The following is a 21733-nucleotide window of genomic DNA, read 5'->3' on the forward strand; positions in this document are numbered from 1 at the left end:
ACAGATTTGCGTGACAGAAGCAAATATTAAATTTCCCACACAAAATTTAATTGCGTGACACAATTTAAACGCGTACTTGAACTCTCAGCCTTGGCAGATATAATTTGATGCCCCCATGATACTCTCTTGCATAAGGACGGTGCCTTTAGAGAAGCTAAATAGCTCGCAGCTGTGAATGCGCGAAAACAAAAGTGGCCTGATGGAATTATTTGCTAATTACGCCGCCTCGCACGCGTTGCCTTGTTATCAGATAATACACGATGTGTCGCTGAGCCATTAGAATATGCAGCCGAGCGTAATTTATAGGCGCGCGCACGCCGGCCGCATCTCATTCCGCGACTTCGCATTAACAAGAAAGTACTAAATGCGCTAATTTGCACGCTCCATGACCGGCTGGCTATTGTTCACTGCATGGGAAACGACACTATCGTATATTAAAGGGCGATGCGTGACAATTAACGTTGGCATTGAACGCGAGAAAGATCATTCACGCAGAAGGGTTTAAGAAGGCTGCAGCGATTCTACACTTTTTTTAGGGAATTAATTTGCTTTCCTTGAATTGTTTGGTTTCTAGAAGAAGAATGTAATTTTATACTAGACAAGACCTCAAAACTCCAGTTGAAGGATTTTTTTTAATTGATTTTCTGCAGAAGGAAAATGGTACTATATAATACAAAAAAAAACAAGTGACCAAAACTGTGGCAAAAAACAATTAAATTAGAATGATGCAGGGCAACAATTGAAAATTATCTAAATTGTTGGATGCCATAAACAATTGATCGGTAAACAATTTGTTCTACAATTTGCAATAGTAAAAAAGGACCTTCCTACAGTATAAATTCAAATTTTGCCAATTTTCTCCAAAATTTGCAGTGCTTGAACATATTTTCTCGGCATATTCCGATTCCTCTCGTCGAGATCTGTCCAACGGTTTATGCCACTTATTGGGGAAACTCTTGGTTTTGAAATTAAATCGGAGTTCGAGTAAGGAGACAACCATTTGAAAGGCACGGTAACTCTCCAGCCAATTTTCTCAAAAAATTACAGTGCTTCTTACAAATAGGTCAATTTAGGCTTCAACTGAATCCTAAGGGATGAGTTTATGCATTTTCCAGGCTTTTGCAGTATCATTCCTCTTTAAAATTGCCAAAAAATTACTTTTGCCTACGTTGAAACAAATAATCAACAGCCGAAATTCCATCTGTGCCAACTAATCCAATATTTCTAAACATATTTTTATGGATTCGACAGTGTTTGTAAAAAAAAAAAAAATTTTGTGAAACTGATTTAAGAATAATTTAGCAACTATTAAAGCAATGGGGGTGGCTCCTTCGAACAATTTATTAATTCCCAACCGTCGTCTATGGACAGTCGTAAAGCTCATTCAGGAAGTTTTTGGGTCCTTGGAAGCGAAAACAAATCAAACACTGCAGGAAAAACAGAAAAGAAGACGAAAGGAAACGGTGAGAGGAGAGCCGCAAAGGTGCGTGTGTGTGCATTAATTTTACGCAACACCGCACGCAGAAGGCAAATTCTCACACTCACTCGACGAGAGAGTAACAACACTATGTTTTTGTTTTTGCGCCGGCTCGAGGTCAGTCCTGAGGAAGGAACGGAGGTGGTGGGCAGCCACTGTACGTATAAATCGGGTCCGTCGCCACGCAGCTGCACAGTTCAGCAGTGACTCGTCGGCCAAAAAAGGCAATATCGGATTACCGCAGCACCATGCGCGCAGCTTTGGTAAGTCAAAAGTCAACTTCCGCACTCGGGAGACAAAGCAAACAACGCTTTTTCTCAATTATCAATAAGCCGTTTATCACTGGGCATTTTGGCTGGGGCAGAATTGACTTTTCTTCTTTATTATATATGTGGCTAAAACCTTTTTAAATTTGGTACACTACATAAAATCAGATTTTCCTTCAAACTGAATGCATTTTTTTAAATATTCGGGGCTCATAATGTGTTTTTTTTGTTAAACTGCGAAATTTAGCAATAATTAGTTTTAAATTTTACTGATTATGCGAGGAAAATAATTTAAATCATACAATGCTCAAATTCCTCCGTCATAATAAATAAAATAGAGTGAAAATTAAGAAAACACAAATAAATCCAGTAGCTCCATCCACCATTTCTCATGAAAATAAATATTTTAAAATTTGAAATCAATTTTTACCAAAACCATTTTGTAAAATAGAAACCTCCGTTCATTTTTCTGACATTTCTACGATATTTTCCAGATCGTTTTCACCCTTTTGGTGGCCGTGTGTGCCCTCTCGGAGGCCGGTTACCTGGGCGGCTACGGATTGGGCTACGGCTACGGCGGCTACGGCTACCCTGGCGGATACTACGCGAGGCCCCACTACGGTGGCGGCTACTACAGGCCCTACTACGGTGGATACTACGGCGGCTACAGCCCCTACTTCACGCGTTACTACGGCGGCTACTGGTGAAACTGATCGCGACGAGCACTGGCAAACAAACTCCGATACACACGACTTCCAGCAAATATATGGTCTCATTTCTTTCTATACCCAGCCCCAGCGGTAAAGACTTTTTACGATTGAGCTCTGCTTTTATTGACTCTTATATATTATATAAAAACTGAAGTGTAAATTGTGCAAATAAAATAAAAGAGGCAATTTGTAACTTAATTGATTTACTGCTTTCATTTAATTACCCCTAAACATTTTTCTTGCTTTTTGTTCGCTTACTGAGTTTTAGAATGCTGCGCTCCCCTTTTTGTGGACGTTTTTTGCTGCAGTGGCTTGAATGAGAAACCGCAGCTTTTGGAATTTTGTGGTTATCCTTTTGCTCAGCCATTCTTGCAGCTTAGGAGAGTAAAAACTTCTCCAAAATTAAATTAATCTGTGGAGTATATACCTAAAATGTATAATTTAGGACGTTTTGGTGGAAAATATGATTTTTTTACGGTTTCAGTTACTAATTTAAAAATACAAATTTTTAATGTGCTTTGATTGCTTGAAAATATAAAAGTGAGGTTTCTATTTTATCAAGAAATGCTCCAGTTTGATTTGGTTTTGGCAATAAAAATAATGTAATGAGGACCACTACGAGGCATGGCGAGATTTAAAAGCACACAGCACGTGACTCTCAAGGTTTAGTTTTTATTCTGCGGCAGCAGAAAATAAGGCTCCTGCTCTGACGAGATTCAAGAGGAGCTATAGTTGTTCGACCAGTGAAAAACGAAACAGAGAGAGGCTCTATATAAATCCACCTCATTTTCTGCTCAGTCAGTGCGGGTTGATCTGCGGGACAAGATATATCGTGTCGTTTTCTCGCAAATGGGAATATGGGACTGAATAGCTTCATTCACTAATCGAACGGTAATTGATTTTATTTTCTATCTATTTTGTATCCCTATATATGATAAGAGTTTGCGGTCTATAACTGCTTGTTATAGCAATGTGTCAGCTATAGTAAATAGCTTATTACGTGATTAGCTTGTGCGTTTTATGATTGCCTTAATTGTGCGTAACAAGCGCTCCCCAGATCTGAAACTCTCAAGCTAATTAATTAACCCAATCAGGCGGAACTGATTGCGCAAACACTCTGCTGCTCTTTAGGGCGAGGGACGTGACGAAAACTCTTTCGTTACAAAAGAAAAATGTATTGTAAAAAAGAAAACTAAGAACTAGGATCCGGAAAAATTTTATGAGACTGAAAGAAAGAGATTTGATACGATTTCCAAACGTCGGGGGAAAATGCAAAATGTATTTTAACCCTGGATGTAATTGCCAATGTTTTTCTGTATTAAGGAAATTAGACTGAAAAACAGTATTTTTAAAAGGAAAAAAATAGATTAATTTTTATTATTTTTAGGACTGTGAAATTTAGACTGTCAAACACTTTTTTCTGACAATGAGCTTCCAATCGTCATGAGAGCATCAAATGAGCACGAACCATGCAATTTTAAGCTTAATTGTGAATTAAATTTAAACCGTCTAAAACACCTAGAACCGTCTCAAAGCATCAAATAGCAAAAATACGCACAAATGTGTGGAATTTTCCATGTTAAAAGATTTTCCAAATTCCATTTGCGATTTTCAATCCCAAAATCCTGTTGATGTGTTTTCCAAACCAACAAAAAATGTTATCGTGTTAACCCTAACTTGTAAGTCGGTTTCATTGCAAACTTTAAGACCTTTAATAATTACATTTTTTCAATGGTCTTAGGAAAATTTTACTTCTGTTTTTTTAGCTGAAAATTCTCCTTAATTTTTAATTGCAGAAACAAACTGTTCAACAACACATTCACACGGATTTCAAAGGCATAAATTAAAAAAAGATTTGAAGTTTTACTCAAACTAAAGACGGTTTACACAAATTTGTGGCATTTAAAATCACCATTATTTCATTATACTGTATGTGTTCTTGCATATTTTTTAACGAAAAACACAATTTTCTGCAGATTACCATTTCTTTTATTTTGATCTCCTTGCAAAAATAAAACATAAAATAAATTAAAATCACTATATTAAAAATACTGGAAAAATTTGACTCCCAAAATATTATCTTCTAAAAGCAACAAGTAAATTTACAAAAAAACGGATGAATAAAAACGTCTAAGACCAAATGTTTTGCTCTATTAAACAGTTTAAAACTCTCAGCGATGACTATTTTATCTGATTGAAAAATCATCTTTTCTGGAAATAATATATGTAATTATAATTAAAAACCTGCAAAAAGCATTATACGTTTTGACAAAAAAGAAGCTGTAGAATTTAGCATTAGTAAATGTTACCAAGAAAGGTTTGAATATATAAAAAAATTGTTTTCAATAATTTTAATGTTATCCTTAATTTTTTTGATTTACATCAAATTTTCTTGAGTTTTTATTACTAATAAAATCATTAAAAACATTTACTGTGCGTAAAATTGTTTAAAAAAAATTGATAAAGTTGTAATTTTTAATGAAATAAAAAATATGTAAAATATAACATACCTATTTATGTTCATTGGAAAATTAGCTTATTTTAATAGCACGCCTTTTTACATTTATTTTTCAAAAGAATTAAAAAGTATAAAACGGAATGAATGGAGGGCAGAGAATTGGGACTGTTGCGGTGTGAGAAATCGCAGAAGGAGGCGAGTTGGCTACTCTTCACGACCCTGCTCGGCGCTTGCTTTCTCGGCGCATAAATATGTATACACGTACATTACTCGGTGTGTGTGTGTGTCGGGGGTGCCTGCTGCCGTTTTGCTGCTCCTGCGTTGGCTCGCTCGTCGTTGGGCTGTGTGAGTGTGATATTATAGCGTGTGCGAGGGAGTGTGCGCGCGGCGGCGACGGGTGCAGGGGGTGGTGAGTGCGGGGGTGGCTGGGGAGCACCCCTGCCGCCTCCTCACTCGGCCCGTTCGCTCGCTCGCTCGCTCAGTCAGTTTGTGATCCCGGCGCTGACTTGATCGCACTGAGGTGAGTCTCTGCCGTCAATGTGGGTTACTATGGCTCCGCCGCCGATATTGATTCGCGCGACGACGCGCTCTCTCACTCTCAACACTTTTCGGCACATTTTCGGCGGAACGAGTCGGCATTTGCGATTAGGATGGAAGGGAAGTTTGCACAAGTTGTGTGCGTGGGTGGATCTCACGCACGCACCACTCTCCTCAGATGAAAACTCCAATTTTCGGGGACGGAAATTTGATACGTTTAATGTCTTTTCAATCGATCCACATTTGCAGGGCTGGGACAACTAATATACTAATGAATTTTTTGCGCTTATATAATGGTTTTCATGAGTGAACCGTCCAAACCATTCTCAACTGTCTGAAAACTGTCCTTGAACAATTTAAACCTCAGGGAAAAAGGGTAATTTTATCATTTATCATTGGAAAAAAAGCAGGTTTAATTATTTTTTATGCCAAGAATTTGATTTTTGTAATTCAGAGGGTTTGAAAAATGGATAAATAGACTTTTTCTGGAAGCATGAGATACAAAAAACAGTCTATAGCTATTGGTGTTTCTGAGACTAGTAAAAAATGGAAAAAAAAATTTTGCGATTAATGGACATCCCCCAGCAGTCTATAATTCCAGAGAACTTACTCCTTTTTCCCATTAAATTCAGTGATTGAGACTCTCCAAAACATTATTTGTAGTATGAAGAGTCTTATATTTTATCTGCTGGGGTATATTACCTCCAGCATCTCTGGGAAAAACCGGTGGTTTTTTCCCAGAAGACACCCTTTCTGGAAAGTACCGAACGGACAATTGTGTTAACCCTGATTCAATTTGTCGATTTTAGCGCAAAAATATAGTATAAATAAATAGGTTACCAGTCATTATTTTCTATTCCAAGGAAAGGTTGCTATTTAACGATGAGAGTGTCCTTGTTAGTTAATACAAGTTAAATGTAAATTTAAATTAATTAATTAAAGGACTGCAAACTCGTTATTGTAAGTGAAAAATCAGATTAAATACTAAATACATAGACGGCGAGTTGCAATTAAAGAGATAAAGTGATACTGCAAAAGCCTGGAAAATGCTTGTTGCCAATGCATAGACTCATCCCTTAGGATTCAGTTAAAGCCTAAATTGTAATTTTTTGAGAAAATTGGCTGGAAAGTTAGCGTGCTTTTCAAATGGTAATGGCTGTCTCCTTACTTGAAATCCGATTTAATTTCAAAACGAAGAGTTTGCCCAATAAGTGGCATACACCGTTGGACTGATCTCGACGAGAGGAATCTAAATATGCCAAGGAAATATGTTCAAGCACTGTACATTTTGGAGAAAATCGGCAAAATTTGAATTTTTACTGTAGGAAGGTTCTTTTTTGTTATTGCAAATTGTTGAACTGATTGTTTATGGCATCCAACAATTCAAATAATTTTCAATACTTGCCCTGTATCATTCCACTTTAAATTGAAGCCCAAGAATAAGAAATGAAACAACGAGAATCAAATAAACACGAAACACAAGCTCTCTCTCTCTACACGTAACTTATCAAAATTTCATATATAAAAGCTGATTGCTAAATTCAGTCGCATCTGCCGAGAGCACGAAATTGGTAAGCTTCCGAGACGCGCGGGGGATGTTTTGGGGCTGCGATGCTCCTCGATGAGAGTTTTCCCATCTTTGAGCGCTAAATGCCAATTCAAACTGACATCAAGTGGTGCTTCGCCCACTCCTTCCGAGCAGCCTGCCTGCCTGTCGCTGAGTATGCGAAAATGCAGCGCGCCCACAGAACCAAACCTTAATATTTCCGGCAAATGAACACGCCACCAGGTGCTCGGATGAAAAGAAACGCGCGCGCGGACGAACCACTTGCAGAATTAATCCGTGGGATGTCAAGTCTAAACAGTTTCCTTTTCGACTTGTGCCGGCAACAGAGCACTCATCTCGTCTCTGCTCTCTGCTACATCTGAGAAAACTCATTACTTTTATCCAGGGAAAATTCATATTTTTTTTTCTACTTGTCAAGAAAGTGGTTTTTGTCGTCGAGGCAAAAAATTTACCTTCACTGAGCATAATCACTTTTAAAATTCACGTGCATGTAAAGTTAAAAAATGAAATAATCAATAAAGCAACAATTATGCTCATTTTTCTTAAATTACTTATTTATTTAATATTTTTAATGAGATAAATCGTATTATCTGGTAGTTTGAGTAATTTTCAACCACCAGTTTTCGATCTGTGATGGTTTTCCGCCGGTCAGAAGTCAATATGGCGTCGAAATATAGTAGGCCAATCAGGAGACAGTCCAGCGGCCAATCAGAAGCGTCGAAAAAGAGGCGTGCCGACCTCATAATTTAATTCCCGCGTATTTTGTTACATTTCCATTAGCCTGATGTGCCATCTAATGGTCGATTCGCCAATTACCGGGCTAATCAGCTGTTTGTAAAGAAATAAAAACAAAAATATTCATTTTGCTGAAGCTATTTTCATGATAAATTTTCAAGACAATTTCATTTTGCGTTTTTAAATTTCCCGCTGTAATCTACCAAACGCCATATCTGCGCATCGCATGAGTCCCGACCCCTGTGTTTTCAACTGATTTTCTCATAAATGCAAAGCTTGTGTTTCTAAACTTCAGTACAACTCCAGATATTTATTAATTTCTCGGACTCTGGTGGGCTCGTTTTTCCTGACTTAACCCTCTTTAAAACATTTTTTTACGCGGATCCTGGTGATTCAGGCACCTCGATATGACTCCAACAACACATCAAGTGAAGTGACAACTCAATTTGAAAAATTGCAGACCATATCAAAACATCTGGAAACACTCAAATGTTAGTAGAATGCTCATAACTCGAGGCTTCATTGACAATTTCTTACGAAACTTTATTTTATCAATTTTTAGAGGAACAAATTTTTTGCAAAAACATTGTAACATTGGCAATAGAGACACATATTTATTAAAACCAGTTTTTGGACCTCAAATTCCACTTGAAATTTATAAAATCTGATGACAGAAGCTCAGAAAAAAATAATATTTAACAGTCTTAATATATAAAAACTATATTAATTTATATGCCAATTGACATAGTAAATATATTTTTTTTTAAATAAGAACGATGCAGATGGAAGACAAACAGTCATAATATTTCGGCGCTCAAATCAATAACTGTAGACGCCGAGTCAATACATCATATATGCAATTCGTCCACGAAAAGACTTCCACAGGTGTGCGAGTGAGCGCAACAAATGCCAATTAGTGCTAATCAGATGTGCCTGTCAATGCAATTGCGGCTGACAGACAATATCGTACACTTCAGAGCTCGAAACAAAAGGAAGTGACAGACAGAAATTTGATTCAGATATATGAGGCTTTGAATTGCACAAGACAGCGATATGTTTGTTGAATCAATATGCTAAGGCAGGTCAACAACAAAAGATTTAATGATTTTCCTGTTATTTATAATTGTATAAATTTAAATCTATCAGAAAGGGGTTTTAGTTTTCTGCCTCCTTAAATCAACAATTGGGGACGAATGACGTCATTGCATGTCTAAACTTTTGAAGAACCAGTTCATTCACACTTTAGCCTAGAAAAGTTTAGAATTTGATTAAAATTTGAGGAAAAATCAGAAGCGACCATTTTTTTGCTTGCTCGCAATGAGACCAAATATTTTTTACATTTATTTTTTTCTTCACTAAAAATAACCGTGGTTTATTCTCTTCAAGATCTCTAAGTGGCTAGTGTTGGAAAAAATAATAAATTCGAGTTCAAAAAAGGCTACAATGCCGTTGGATTAAAAAATAAAAACAATTACATAATTATATTTAGAGGCTTTTACAATAAATGGATTACGTAACTTATAAAAATCAACAATTCTTAAATATACCTGACAAATTTCGTGAAATGACAAATGACTTTTCACTCATTGTACGGTCAGTGATTTAAAACCCTTAAATGACAAACGGATTAAACATTTGGCTACTTTGCATGATGATAATTTGAACAATGCTAATTTCTTTCATCAGCGCAGGTTTTAATTCTTTTAATCAAAAAACACTGGTTTAAAAATCAATTCAGGATTCATTTTATTATTTACAAAAAGGAAAGGTTTAAAAAATAACCGATTCATCGAATAAGAACTAGAAAATGGATCAAAAAATATTTTCCGGCTCTTTGAGAAACCTGGAAAAAATCTAACTCGAGGAACTCAAAACGGATTATAAGCCGATTTAGATAAGTTAGGCATGCTTATTGTTAGAGATGATTTTGGATATTTTAGTTAAAAAAATGACTTTAAATTGCATGATTGGAGCTCGTTTGATGGTCTTGTGACGATTGGAAGCTGATAATAAAATAGCAAACCGTCTAAAACCACAGTTCAGAGTCTCACCAATTATCTTAAAAGCCCTTAATTTAACACTGAGCTCGAGTTTTTGTATTCTTTTAAAGTAAAGTTTGCTCGAGTTGATAAAATTGTGGTCAATAAGCGAAGCACAAAAGTGTGCGGCCGAGAGAGCCCTGAATGAGAGGTTCGGTGATCTTGAATGCGGACGAGTTAGTAATTTTCTCGTCGTTTTCGCTCTTTCACTGTCTGTTCTCGCGCGTGCACTAGAGATTATTATACAGAGAAGCAAGAGTAGCAGAGGGCAACTAAAGGGGAAGATGAGCGAGCGTGTGCGGCGGCCCTGCAGCCGACTGAGTGAGTCGCGAATCGATCGCACGCGCTCTCGGCCAACTCAGCATCCGCGATCGCCTCTGGCGCCCTCTCCATCCACTATTTGCACCGCCGCACCCGGCGAATTTCCGCGAATTCGGACCAATTTCGTCCGCTCAAAGATAAAAAAAGCATCGCTCGTTTTGGTCATATAACTGTTGGAGATTTTAGATATGGATTCACGCTTGATTAAATAAGAGGGCAAAATTAAAACTGTTTCGAGACACTGCTGAATATTTAGTGTTTTTCTTGGAGATTAAAAGGTACAGTTGAAAAATGCTAATTTGACGGGGCAGAAATACGAGCTTGGTCCTTGGCAAAAAAAACGATATTTGAAAAATTCCTATTTATTTGCGTGCGGCTGCTATTATTTTGAAAGTTTGAGACCAAAAAATATTAATTAATTATTTATATTATATTAAATAACATTATTTTCAAGAATTTTTGCCACGAAAAGTCAAAATAGATGATTTTAGACGGAATTTGGACGATTTATCATGGTTTTGGCAGTTTTAGAAGGTTATAAGAGCATAAAATTGAATGATTTGTGCTCATTTTATGGTCCCGCTATGATTTGGAGCTCAGAAAAAAGTCAACCGTCTTAAATTCACAGCCTTATTCATTAGGGAAGGTGCAATCCTAGGCTGATCGTTAAAATCCGAGTTTTTTGGGGCGAAAATATTTGCAAAAAAAAACAATCATGTTTTTCTAAAAGTTTCAAAGTGGAATTTCTCGAAAATAATTAGGTGATCAATCAATCGGGTTTGACGTGAGGATTCAAATTAATTTCCCACAATATTTTTCGAGTAATGTGTTCTCAAAATATTCCAAAAATCTCAAAAAGAATTTTTTTCTCAGATAAACTGGAAAAATTTCCCCGAAAAATTTTGCTCGAAATGAGCCACGACCCGTACCATACGCACTCAGAAGAATTTCATTTCAAACATTGTGAAAATCGCCCGAAAGTCAAGAACACTCAAAATGTGAAGTTTGAAACGCATAGCTTTTTGTCAAAGCCGCTTACAAAAGTGTGCCACAATACAAAGCGTCTCTAAAGTGCCGGGCACCCGCATGCTTTTGAACGCAAATGCCGGTCGCATTGCTGAATTATGCATTGCACACGAACGCTCCCGCTGCTACACAGACGATTGCGACTTCTCCGCACTCTGCATAAATGTGCATGTACGTTTATAAACCCCTTGTAAAGCGTGTTACACGCTCTTGCTCCAGGCAATTTGCACTGCGCGCAATGCAGAATTGATTGAGCTTTACACTTTGTGTTTGTCGAGGGAGACGTGACAAAATGCGATAGCACTGGATGCCAACGTTTAATCTGCATAGCATGCCCTCGCACTCAATCAACTTTAGTTGATTACGAAACAAAACCATGCAACTGTATAGCATGCATTAGAGGCACAAAGTGGTTATGATCATTGATTGTAGAGTTCCTACTTGAAAATAGGGATTGTTGGTTGGGGGAGGGGTTTGTCTGATTTGTTTTAAATAACTAGGGCTGTGAATTTTAGATAATAAATTTTTTTCTAAGCTTCAGATCATTGTGGGACTATCACATGCAATTTTAAGCTATTTAAACCACATTTAAACTCGTCTAAAACCGACTAAAATCCTTCTAAAGTCATCTATAACAAAATTTGAACTCAAAACCCAGTGGAACGACACCAAACTTGTCAATTTTGGTCATTTTTTCGCAATCTGACCCTCAGGGTAAGAACCTGAGGGTCGGAATCAACCTTTGGTGGTTCAATTTCGATCGCCACAGTGCGTTGAAGTAAACAGGACACGGAAAATCGATTTTTAAATGACGGAAACAATTTTTAATTAAAGTTCATGCTCGTTTCAAAACTTCAAACTTTGATTACCGCGAAACTGCCATTCGGAAAATTTGTTTACTTGCATACAGAATTTCACTGACTGTGCACCTTAAAAAATACAGCTTGAAAAATTGATTTCTCGGAAAAACTCGCAAAATGTGGCCTTGACTTTTGACCTAAAATCTATTCTGAGTAGGGAAAGTTGCTCAGGGTGAAAAACTAGGTCGTTTAGTGAAATGAAACTGCTCGGTTTAACTAAAAACTACCAGTGATTATCCTTTTCAGTTAATTCTCAATCTAAATTTGTATAATTTATATGTAAATTTTCGCTATGAAAAATACAATATAATTCATAAGTTAGAGATGAATTTATTTATTTAATTTTTATTTGTAAAATTAAAAAAAATCCCATGTGAATTGTTTGCTTTAATCAAGAATTTCAGGTTTGAAAATAAAATATTGAAGGGAATTAGGAAGAGAAGTAAGAAATGGCTCTATTCTGCGCAGAATTAATGATCTAGAACATTTTTTTTATCGCACACTGTCCATAAAACCAACTTTTTATGCTACCAAACAATTTTATATCCTGGCGTGCTATCACCAGGCTATCACCTCGTCAAGTTGTCCCATCACTCGTTCTTCGTGCGTCTGTCGGACTTTCCGTCTGTGCGATAAAGCGTTAAAACACACGTCCTTTGGCATGAAATATGTGTGCTTATATGTATGCCGTTGTGCTGTTTGTCCACGCAGGCGGAGGACGAACCGTGATTACCAACACAAAGGTGTCGTGTGCGAATAAATTCTTTTACGCCAACCGGTGACAGAGAAACCACAAAGCAGGAGCAGAATTAACGTGGCAGCCTCGGTTTTTTTGCACCACAGGCCGGACTGTGTACTCTTAATTATACGCTTCTATCAAGGTGAGAGTTGAAAGGAAATTCTTAGCTTACTAACGGAATTAATGAAAAAGGCAATATTATGCCGCTAATTTTTATTCAAATTAATGAGAAACTTATGGTTCGCAAGGTCCACACCTTACTGTAATTAAAAAACAATAACGTAACAAATTTCAAACTAAAAAGTGCTCGCATTTCAATAAATTTAACATTTTTGGAATCTGCTCAGCGAGACAAATCAAATGATGTTCAATTTTCATACTTTTAGGAAACTTCACGAATTTTCCAAGCCTAATTTTTAGAAATAAAAATTAATTTTAATGTTATTAATCATAGACGAGCCTGGATGAGACCAATCTGTAAATAAAATGTGTGTAAAAGAGGCAAAAAAATTCTTAGTCTAAAAAAATTTATCATTATACAATTTTCCAGGTTTTTAACTAAACCAAGTAGCTTTTAGAGCCGTAGGAAGTCTCCTAAAACGAGATTTGAACGTTCCTAACTTGAAAACCACAGAAAACGTACATATTCGGAAAATTTCTCTTCGATTTTTAATAATTTTAAATTCTGAATGATGGAATAACTTTTTCTTAATAACTCTCCTTGTTACTTTCTTTTGTAACAAACGTTTTTTACTGTCCAAATCAACTTTTAAATTAAATTTGACACAATTTTCACCAAAAATAGGGTTTTACGGATTTTAAATCCTGCGACAAAAACGAAAATCAGTATGCACGTGTCTCATTTGTGCTTACTTAATTTCATGCCAATCAGAGGGGCGAGTGTCAAATTGCGATAGGACGTGTGGGCGATGGGTGAGTTCGTAAAATGACAAAGCTAGGCTTAACAAAGCGTCAATTCACTGTCACAAACGTATAAATGCAGAATGAATGCTGCCGTGCCGGCGCAGCGCGTGTGTGTGCGAAAATCGCCGCCGCTCACAGGCGCGTTTATTGATCAGCGGCGACGCTCACCACGCACCCCCGTTCTATACACGTATATTAAATTTGTGTATGTATATTTATAGCCATTAAAATACGGGCGGCAACAATTGGATTCGCTCGATCGAATTGAATGATGCCGCTATATGCAGGCACGCCAACCGATGACGCTCTTTAAAAATGGAGATTATTTTTGTGCAAAATAAAATTATCCTAAATTTTTTATTCCTCATAAATTCCGAAATTTGTGTCAAGTGTTTTTGTTAAGTCATTTTCCACCCAAAATAATTTTATTTCGGATGAGCAGAGCAACTAATTATACAATTTTTGCGTTTTTAAAGTTTTTTTTCTATCAATGATTCCCATGACCTGTAATTTTAGATTAATCCAGCAGGGATCAGATTCGTGCGACGCGCAGACATGGCGTCCGGTGGAGTATGGCGCGGGAAAAAACGGTCACGTAAAAATGCGCGAAAAGAAGCAAGTTTGCGTCAATATTGTGACATAATTTGCATTACTCTGAACTAATTGTGTCTTTTGGATCGTAAAAACAAACTCTTGACACTCGTTCGGCTTTTTGTTTCCAACATTCAGACGCCATCTTGGATCTGCGCAGTGCGAACCAATTTTATCACACATCTGGCCCCCGCTGGATTAATCTAAATGATTTTATTATTAATTTTAATATACTTTTTCTGCCTTCAAAGACGATTTTAGACGATTCATGCTGTTTTGAGCCCAAAATCAATTGCAATAATCGTATTTTTAAAACAAATAAAAATTTAAAGGGAATTTTTTTGTTGCATTTCAGCTTGTGATGAGGCAGCGAGCCGTGAAAGCCGCGTGGCGCTTCGCGTTCGGCGTGTGCCTTTTCCTGGCCTCGTCGAGCGTGCACTCGGCCTCGACGCCGGCGCCGCCCAACCCTTCAACGTCAGCGCCGCACCACCATTCGACGTCGGCGCCGCAACACCATTCAACGTCGGCGCCACGCCACCATTCGACGCCGGCAGTGCATCACCACTCGACGTCGGTGCCGCCGCAAGTTCTCGTCGCCGCGGCGACGACGACCGGAAGCCGCGACAACTGCACTCCGCCGGCCATCGAGCAGTTTCCCCGGCCGATGATGAGCGTCGAGACGAGGCGCTCGGGAGGAATCATCGTGCACGTGCTCGTTGCCGTCTACACCTTCGTCGGACTGGCCATCGTGTGCGACGACTACTTCGTCGCCTCGCTCGACCGCATCTGCGAAGGTTTGTTCCGCTTTAACAATTAATTTAGAAACTGTTCCAAGTTTGACTTGCATCTTCAGGAAAGACATTTTAATTTTTTTCGGTCCATTCCAGTGCTTGCTGGATAGAGGTAGTTTTTCTCTGGATTTGATATTTTCTTAATAATAATAATTACTGTTTTAATCAGGCAATAGTGTGAAAAAAAAAATCTTTGTCTTGAATTTTTCCTTGATCTAATGAGAAAAATAAAAGCCTTTTTGGGCTGACCTTTTTATTTTTATTTCTAACTTGTAAAATATTTTTTACTCATTTAATTAGTGTTGTTCTTTTAATTATTACCAATTTGAAAATGCTTGTTGCCAATGCATAAACAGTTTAAGCAAAGATCCAACGCTTTTTACCTGTTTCAGAACTGAAACTATCGCCCGATGTGGCTGGAGCCACTTTCATGGCTGCTGGTTCGTCGGCGCCCGAGTTGGCCACCGTGGTTATCGGCGTATTTTTTGCCAAGGTGAGCGACGAAGCTATTTAGGCTCTGGATTATTAACTTTGATCTCGACAGGACGACATCGGGGTGAGTGGAGTGATTGGCTCGGCAGTGTTCAACATAATGTTCGTCATCAGCGTGTGCGCCCTGTGTTCGGGCACCGTGTCCTACCTCAACTGGTGGCCTCTGGTCCGCGACTGCTTTTTCTACATGGTCAGCATTCTGGTCATGCTCTACGTCATTTACGATGAGACTATCACCTGGTGAGTTTATCATTTTATTTTTTTTAAAAAACGTCTAAAAAAATGATTTAAAGAGGAATGATACTGCAAAAGCCTGGAAAATGCTTGTTGCCAATGCATAAACTCGTCCCTTAGGATTCAGTTAAAGCCTAAATTGACCTAAGAAGCGCTGTAATTTGTTGAGAAAATTGGCTGGAAAGTTAGCGTGCTTTTCAAATGGTAATGGCTGTCTCCTTACTTGAAATCCGATTTAATTTCAAAACCAAGAGTTTCCCCAATAAGTACCAAACACCGTTGGACAGATCTCGATGAGAGGAATCGAAATATGCCAAGAAAATATGTTCAAGCACTGTACATTTTGGAGAAAATTGGCAAAATTTGAATTTTTATTGTAGGAAGGTCCTTTTTTATTAATTGCAAATTGTTTATGGCATCCAACAATTCAAATAATTTAAATAATTTAATAATAATGAATTAAATTTAACACATTATCAATATTTTTTCACTGAAATGTGAATTGATTTCCAGGAGCGAGTCTCTACTCATGCTGTTCATGTACTCGGTCTACTGCGTCGCCTTGAGGTTCAACACACAGCTGGAGCAGTGGGCACAGACCCTTCCAATCCCCTGCAAGTCCGAGGTTGCCCACCAGGGACCTCCGAAAATTCCGCAGGAGTCATCAGGGCTTGCGGACGGACAGCGACCGATTAGCTACACAGACGAAAAGACGATGGAAACTGCCTTTGGAGACCAAGAACAAGGACAGCAAACGGATGGAGTTATCCAGCAGCAGCAGCAAAAGGATTACTACCATAAAGTAATTAATTAATTTTATTTTATTTAATTCGCTTGGTTTAGTTAATTCTTTCCGAACTTTCAAAATTTTTTAATTGATTTTTTTAAACTCAAACATTGAGGAAAATAATTTGTTTAGGCGCCTCATGCCGATTACGTGGAGACCGACCCGTTTGTGATTCCGGAGGGTCAGATGAATCGCTGCTTGTGGGCAATCACGCTGCCAATCCACGCCCTGTGCAAGGCGACCACCCCCGACTGCAGGAAAGAGAAGCACAAGGACAAGTACGGCATCACCTTCATGATGTCCATGGTGTGGATTTCCTTCTTCTCGTACATCATGGTCTGGATGATCACAATAATTGGCGAGTTTTAGTTTAACGGGTTATTTTCTGACTGAATTATTTAATTATTTCTGGCAGGATATACAATGGGAATCCCTGACACGGTCATGGGTCTGACGTTTGTGGCTGCCGGAGTCAGTGTTCCAGACGCTCTCTCCAGCTTGGCCGTCGTGAAAGAAGGTATGCCCATCAATGAATAAAATTTATTATTTAAATAAAAATTATTTTGGTAAGGAATAATTTGGTTGGGAGATTATTTTGCTTAAAATTGTTTTGGTCTAACAAATCTAGTTCCAGTTACACCATTTTTCTAGTTTAAGAATAAATTAATAAAAAAAAAAAACTATTAATGTCTGGGTGCTTTTCCAACTAAGGTTACTTTCAAAGTAAATTTTTAATGCGGATTAAAGATAACCATTTCTCTTTCATGTTTTTTTTAATTAAGATCGTCAATTTAATTAATTATCTTTTTTGATTGCAGGATATGGTGACATGGCGGTGTCCAACGCAGTGGGCAGCAATGTTTTCGACATTCTCATCTGTCTGGGTCTGCCGTGGTTCCTGAAAACTGCCATAATTAGTCCTGGCAGCACAGTCACCGTACTTAGCAAAGGTGATTAACTGATGATCGTTATTTAGAAATGGTCTGGTGATATCATTTAACGAGTAAAGTACGTGACTATCAAGATATATCTCAATTCGTCCAACAGACTTTTGATAGGACTGTGACAAGCACTGTTTCGTGGCGAATTGAATGCCATCTCTTGACGTTTGATAAAAGTAATTTGGCACACTTTTGTATAGTAAAGGGTAGAAGGCACGTCATGAATGAGCAAAAATTGGAAAAAAAGAAAATGGGCAAATTGTAGCGGGAATTTTTCGCCTTTCTTAATAAAAGACACGTAGAATAATACATGAAGCTGGAGATTCTAACCAAAATCAAACAATTATTTGAGAAAAATAAAATAAATGCTAATAAGAAAACAATTAATAATAAAAAAAATTTAAATTTTCATGCATCTTCTTCCCTCTAAAAAAAAATCCTGGTATTTTCCTGTTTCACAAGAAAAAAATAAAAACAGCGGGGGCCAGATTCGTGCGACGCTCAGATATGGCGTCCGGTGGAGTATGGCGCGAAAAATGGTCACGTGAAAATGCGCGAAAAGAACCAAGTTTTCGTCAATATTGTGACATAATTTGCATTTGTGTCTTTTGGATCGTAAAAACAAACTCTTGACACTCGTACGGCAATCCATTGTTTCCCACATTCGGACGCCATCTTGGATCTGCGCAGTGCGAACCAATTTTATCGCACGCATCTGGCACCCGCTGAAAAAATGAAACCTTTAAAATAACAAATGTTAATATTTTGTTCCCTTCATTTTATAATTTAAATAAATTTAAAAATATTTCCGTCCCTCAGGTCTGACCTACTCGACCCTGTCCCTGTTGTCGACAGTCGCATTCCTGATAATCGCGACGCACATGAACGGCTGGAAGCTGGACCGCAAGTACGGCTGGATCCTGATGGCGTGGTACTTGTTCTTCATCGTGTTCGCCAGCCTGTACGAGCTAAACGTGTTTGGCTACATGAACCCGCCCGAATGCGCCAGCAGCTACTAATCCATATCAGCAGTTGACAAATAATTTCCCCCAAACGACCTTCATAGTAGTCACACAGAAAAAGCAGCGAATGAATGCGGAGGCGAGCAGCGAAAATGAGATCCAAGGCAACTTTTTGTTCCTTTTCGGCAACAAAAATCCAAAAATAAGCGTAACTGTGATTTTTATTCTGCAAAACGAAAAAAGGGAAGGTGAAAAGTCGAACGAGGAATGCAAAAATGAGATAAGCCGATCTTTGAGTTTTGTCCCCGCCAAACTTGTTGGTGTCAATTACTGTTCCCCGCCAATTCAACGAATATCTATCAATTATGTCAAATGGTCGGTGTTCATTGGACAAATAACGGTTGTTGCACAAGTTGTTATATCTTACACACAACTCATGTTAAATGTGTGCGTGTCCAAAACTCTAAAAACGATGAAGAATTAATTTCATGAATGGCGAATTTTCTGTCCTTTGAGTAAAAGTTTTGAGCCTGTTCTGGAGGAAATTAACTTGGTATTTAAATTAAATAGGATCTGCTTTTTACTTGCTTAAAATTTTTCAAATAGCTCAAATTTGCTTGGAGTGCCATTTAAAGTTGCGAAAAAAATCAGCTCTATAATGCAGGAAAAAATACAACAGTAAACAAATAATTACATACAGGGCAACAATTGAAAATTATTTGAATTGTTGGATCGATAATCAATTTGTTCAGCAATTTGCAATAATAAAAAGGACCTTCCTACAGTAAAAATTCAAATTTTGCCAATTTTCCCCAAAATTTACTGTGCTTGACCACATTTTCTTGGCATATTTCGATTCCTCTCGTCGAGATCTGTCCAATTGTGTCTGCCACTTATTGGGGAAACTCTTGGTTTTGTAATTAAATCGGATTTCAAGTAAGGAGACAGCCCTTTTCATCTCCAGCCAATTTTCTCAAAAAATTACAGTGCTTCTTAGGCCAATTTAGGCTTTAACTGAATCCTAAGGAACGAGTTTATGCATTGGCAACAGGCATTTCCCAGGATTTTGCAGTATCTTTCCTCTATAAAATAAACCCTCCTGCAGAAATCACAAAGATTTATTTTTTTACTTTCATTTTCCAGCGAATGACACGAGGTTTAGCATATTTTTCTTCAATCGTACCTTTCTTTCCCCAAATAAAAATTCAAAAGACATAAAATTCGCCATTCGGAGGTCTTGAAATCGAAAGTATGCAACTGTGCGTGCCGGCGCGTCGTGCCAGTTGCATAAGACGGGTGTGTTGTTGTCCACGATGATCGGTTGAACTGTCAAATGTAAAAGAATCGGGAAAGTCCTCGTTCCTTCTCAAATGTCCTGCCACTGCGAAATGTTTTGGAAAAGTATTAAATACAAAAATTATTTGTGCGAGGGGAACTTGATCCGCTCGCCATACATAGGAGACATATATACTATGTACTTTTACCTGTATATATACATACATAAATTTGAGCCATGTATTTACACCGTTGGTAAAATGTTATAAGCGTTTATGTGATCATAAGCAGGCACTGCGTTCAGTGGTTCTTGGCCAGCGTATTTATTATTATTATTGTATTGTATACACGTTTCACAGTCAACAGGTAAAACTTCTTAGGTGTATACAGCGTGCTATTCTCATATTTATCCGTTTTAATTTAATTTATTGTAAAAGAACCGCCTTAAATTCGGGAAAACAATTATTTGCAGTTTCTACAATCAGATATATTTTAATTCTGATAGTTTTCCCGCATGAAGTGTCAAATATACGAAGATCAATTAAATCAAAATGAAATTTGGACAAAATTTTGGTAAACATTTCTCAGCAACTACTGTTCTGCGTTTTGGAAAATGTTTCGTAAATATCGTACCGCGTCTTGCAAGGTTCAAGACCCTCTCCAAAATGTAATGAGGTAAACAAGCGCATTGTGATTCATTATACTGGCATTCCATATTTTTAAATCGACAAAATTTATAATTCAGACACAAGATCAAATCATTTAGCAAACGTATATGTATACACATCTCATTATTCGTGCGACAATATTTTTAATGTAGGTTCAGTTTCGAGATTGGATGGATTTACCGCGTGCATTTGTGAGCTTAGTTTTAGTCAGCAATATAATTAAAATTGCGGTCGGTGCAACGCATGACAATAATAAAATGAGCCTTAATCACACAACTGTATATATACAAGATTATTGTAAGAATGTAGACAGGAATTGGCCATCAAAGAAACAAAAAAATATTCAGCTGCGGTTCAAAACAAAAGTATAGCTTGGATTTTAACGCAATTTATTCGTGCAATTGAATCAACTCTGGAGGCAAAAAGTAGAAATTTTGTTGTTCAATATCCAAATTTCCTTTTTGCCTCGACATCTGAACAGCAATGAAGAACTTTCGGCAACTATTTACCTAAATCAATTAGAACTGTCAAATTAAAATAAACAAAACAAAAAGCGTTGATGTGTTACTAATAATACGTGTTTATATATGAATATTTTAAGGATGCAAACGAACATCTTTAACTGTTATATTGCAAAATATTGAGCATCTAGAGTAAAGCTTAAAGCGTCAGGCTGTACAGTACCAAGACTTAGAGAAAGCCAGTAGAGCGACAACTCGCGAAAAACCGAAAACGCGGTCGGTGCGAATCGAATTAGACTCTAGAATTTAATCTTACAAGGAATTAAATTTAATCAAGTCATTATACTATCCTGTCATCATCTGTAAAATTGAACAACAAAAAGATAAATGAACATAATTGTGTGTTATTGTTTCGTGCTATTTATTGGATTGTAAATAAATTGAGCATTTTGCGCGTGAATGAGTCAAGTGCAAAAATCTCAGAGCATCGTTTGCGAGTTAAACTATAGTTTATCCAGCTCGGGTTTCATGCAAGAAAGGTTATAGCCGAAAATAATGAAAATGTACTCCCACAACCATAAAGTTATTGCATCGTATCATACTAATTATATACACTGTAGTTCGAAAAATGCATCTATATACGAATAAAATTGTTGAATTGTATATGAATATATCAAAACGTAATACTGCCAAAGTAGGACAGCGAGAGTACGAAGAACGCTCGAGCTTTTAATCATCTTTCAGGCACTCACAATTTAATATGTAATCAACTAGTTGGAGAATTCGTTAAAAATTGTAATCAAAGTCTAACAAGACACGTAACGTGTTTCACCAAAAATACCAAATAAAGTGCACGCTAATCAAAGAATTGA

The 21733-nt window shown here is 37.4% G+C and overlaps 2 protein-coding genes across 4 annotated transcripts; both read left to right on the forward strand.

Annotated features, from left to right (window-relative positions):
* Window positions 1-1591: 1591 nt before the first annotated feature.
* Window positions 1592-2651, forward strand: LOC135939728 (keratin-associated protein 19-5-like). Its single transcript, XM_065484255.1, has 2 exons — window positions 1592-1740; window positions 2238-2651. The coding sequence occupies exons 1-2, from the start codon at window positions 1726-1728 to the stop codon at window positions 2448-2450; spliced, it is 228 nt and encodes a 75-aa protein (XP_065340327.1). The 5' UTR covers window positions 1592-1725; the 3' UTR covers window positions 2451-2651.
* Window positions 2652-3274: 623 nt separating this feature from the next.
* On the forward strand, window positions 3275-20832 carry LOC135939911 (probable sodium/potassium/calcium exchanger CG1090). 3 transcript variants are annotated; one of them, XM_065484521.1, is made up of 9 exons: window positions 3275-3344; window positions 14606-15044; window positions 15434-15534; window positions 15586-15773; window positions 16281-16569; window positions 16687-16912; window positions 16970-17071; window positions 17373-17504; window positions 18315-20832. In XM_065484521.1, exons 2-9 carry the CDS (start codon window positions 14612-14614, stop codon window positions 18512-18514), a joined length of 1671 nt encoding a protein of 556 aa, XP_065340593.1. In that variant the 5' UTR covers window positions 3275-3344; window positions 14606-14611; the 3' UTR covers window positions 18515-20832. The 3 variants fall into 3 exon arrangements, with proteins under 3 accessions (XP_065340593.1, XP_065340591.1, XP_065340592.1); XM_065484519.1 differs by lacking the exon at window positions 3275-3344 and adding an exon at window positions 5376-5431; XM_065484520.1 differs by lacking the exon at window positions 3275-3344 and adding an exon at window positions 12725-12877.
* Window positions 20833-21733: the final 901 nt, after the last annotated feature.

Source organism: Cloeon dipterum, chromosome 3 (assembly GCF_949628265.1).
Source record: "Cloeon dipterum chromosome 3, ieCloDipt1.1, whole genome shotgun sequence".
NCBI classification, from domain to species: domain Eukaryota; kingdom Metazoa; phylum Arthropoda; class Insecta; order Ephemeroptera; family Baetidae; genus Cloeon; species Cloeon dipterum.

What these genes read in the sequence shown, in the direction of transcription:
- LOC135939911 (XM_065484521.1), top strand. Translation starts at nt 14,612, where the DNA reads ATGAGGCAGCGAGCCGTGAAAGCCGCGTGGCGCTTCGCGTTCGGCGTG. An exon ending in TACGATGAGACTATCACCTG is followed by an intron (nt 15,774 to 16,280) that starts GTGAGTTTATCA and finishes ATTGATTTCCAG; the next exon opens with GAGCGAGTCTCTACTCATGC. An exon ending in CTTGGCCGTCGTGAAAGAAG is followed by an intron (nt 17,072 to 17,372) that starts GTATGCCCATCA and finishes TTTTGATTGCAG; the next exon opens with GATATGGTGACATGGCGGTG.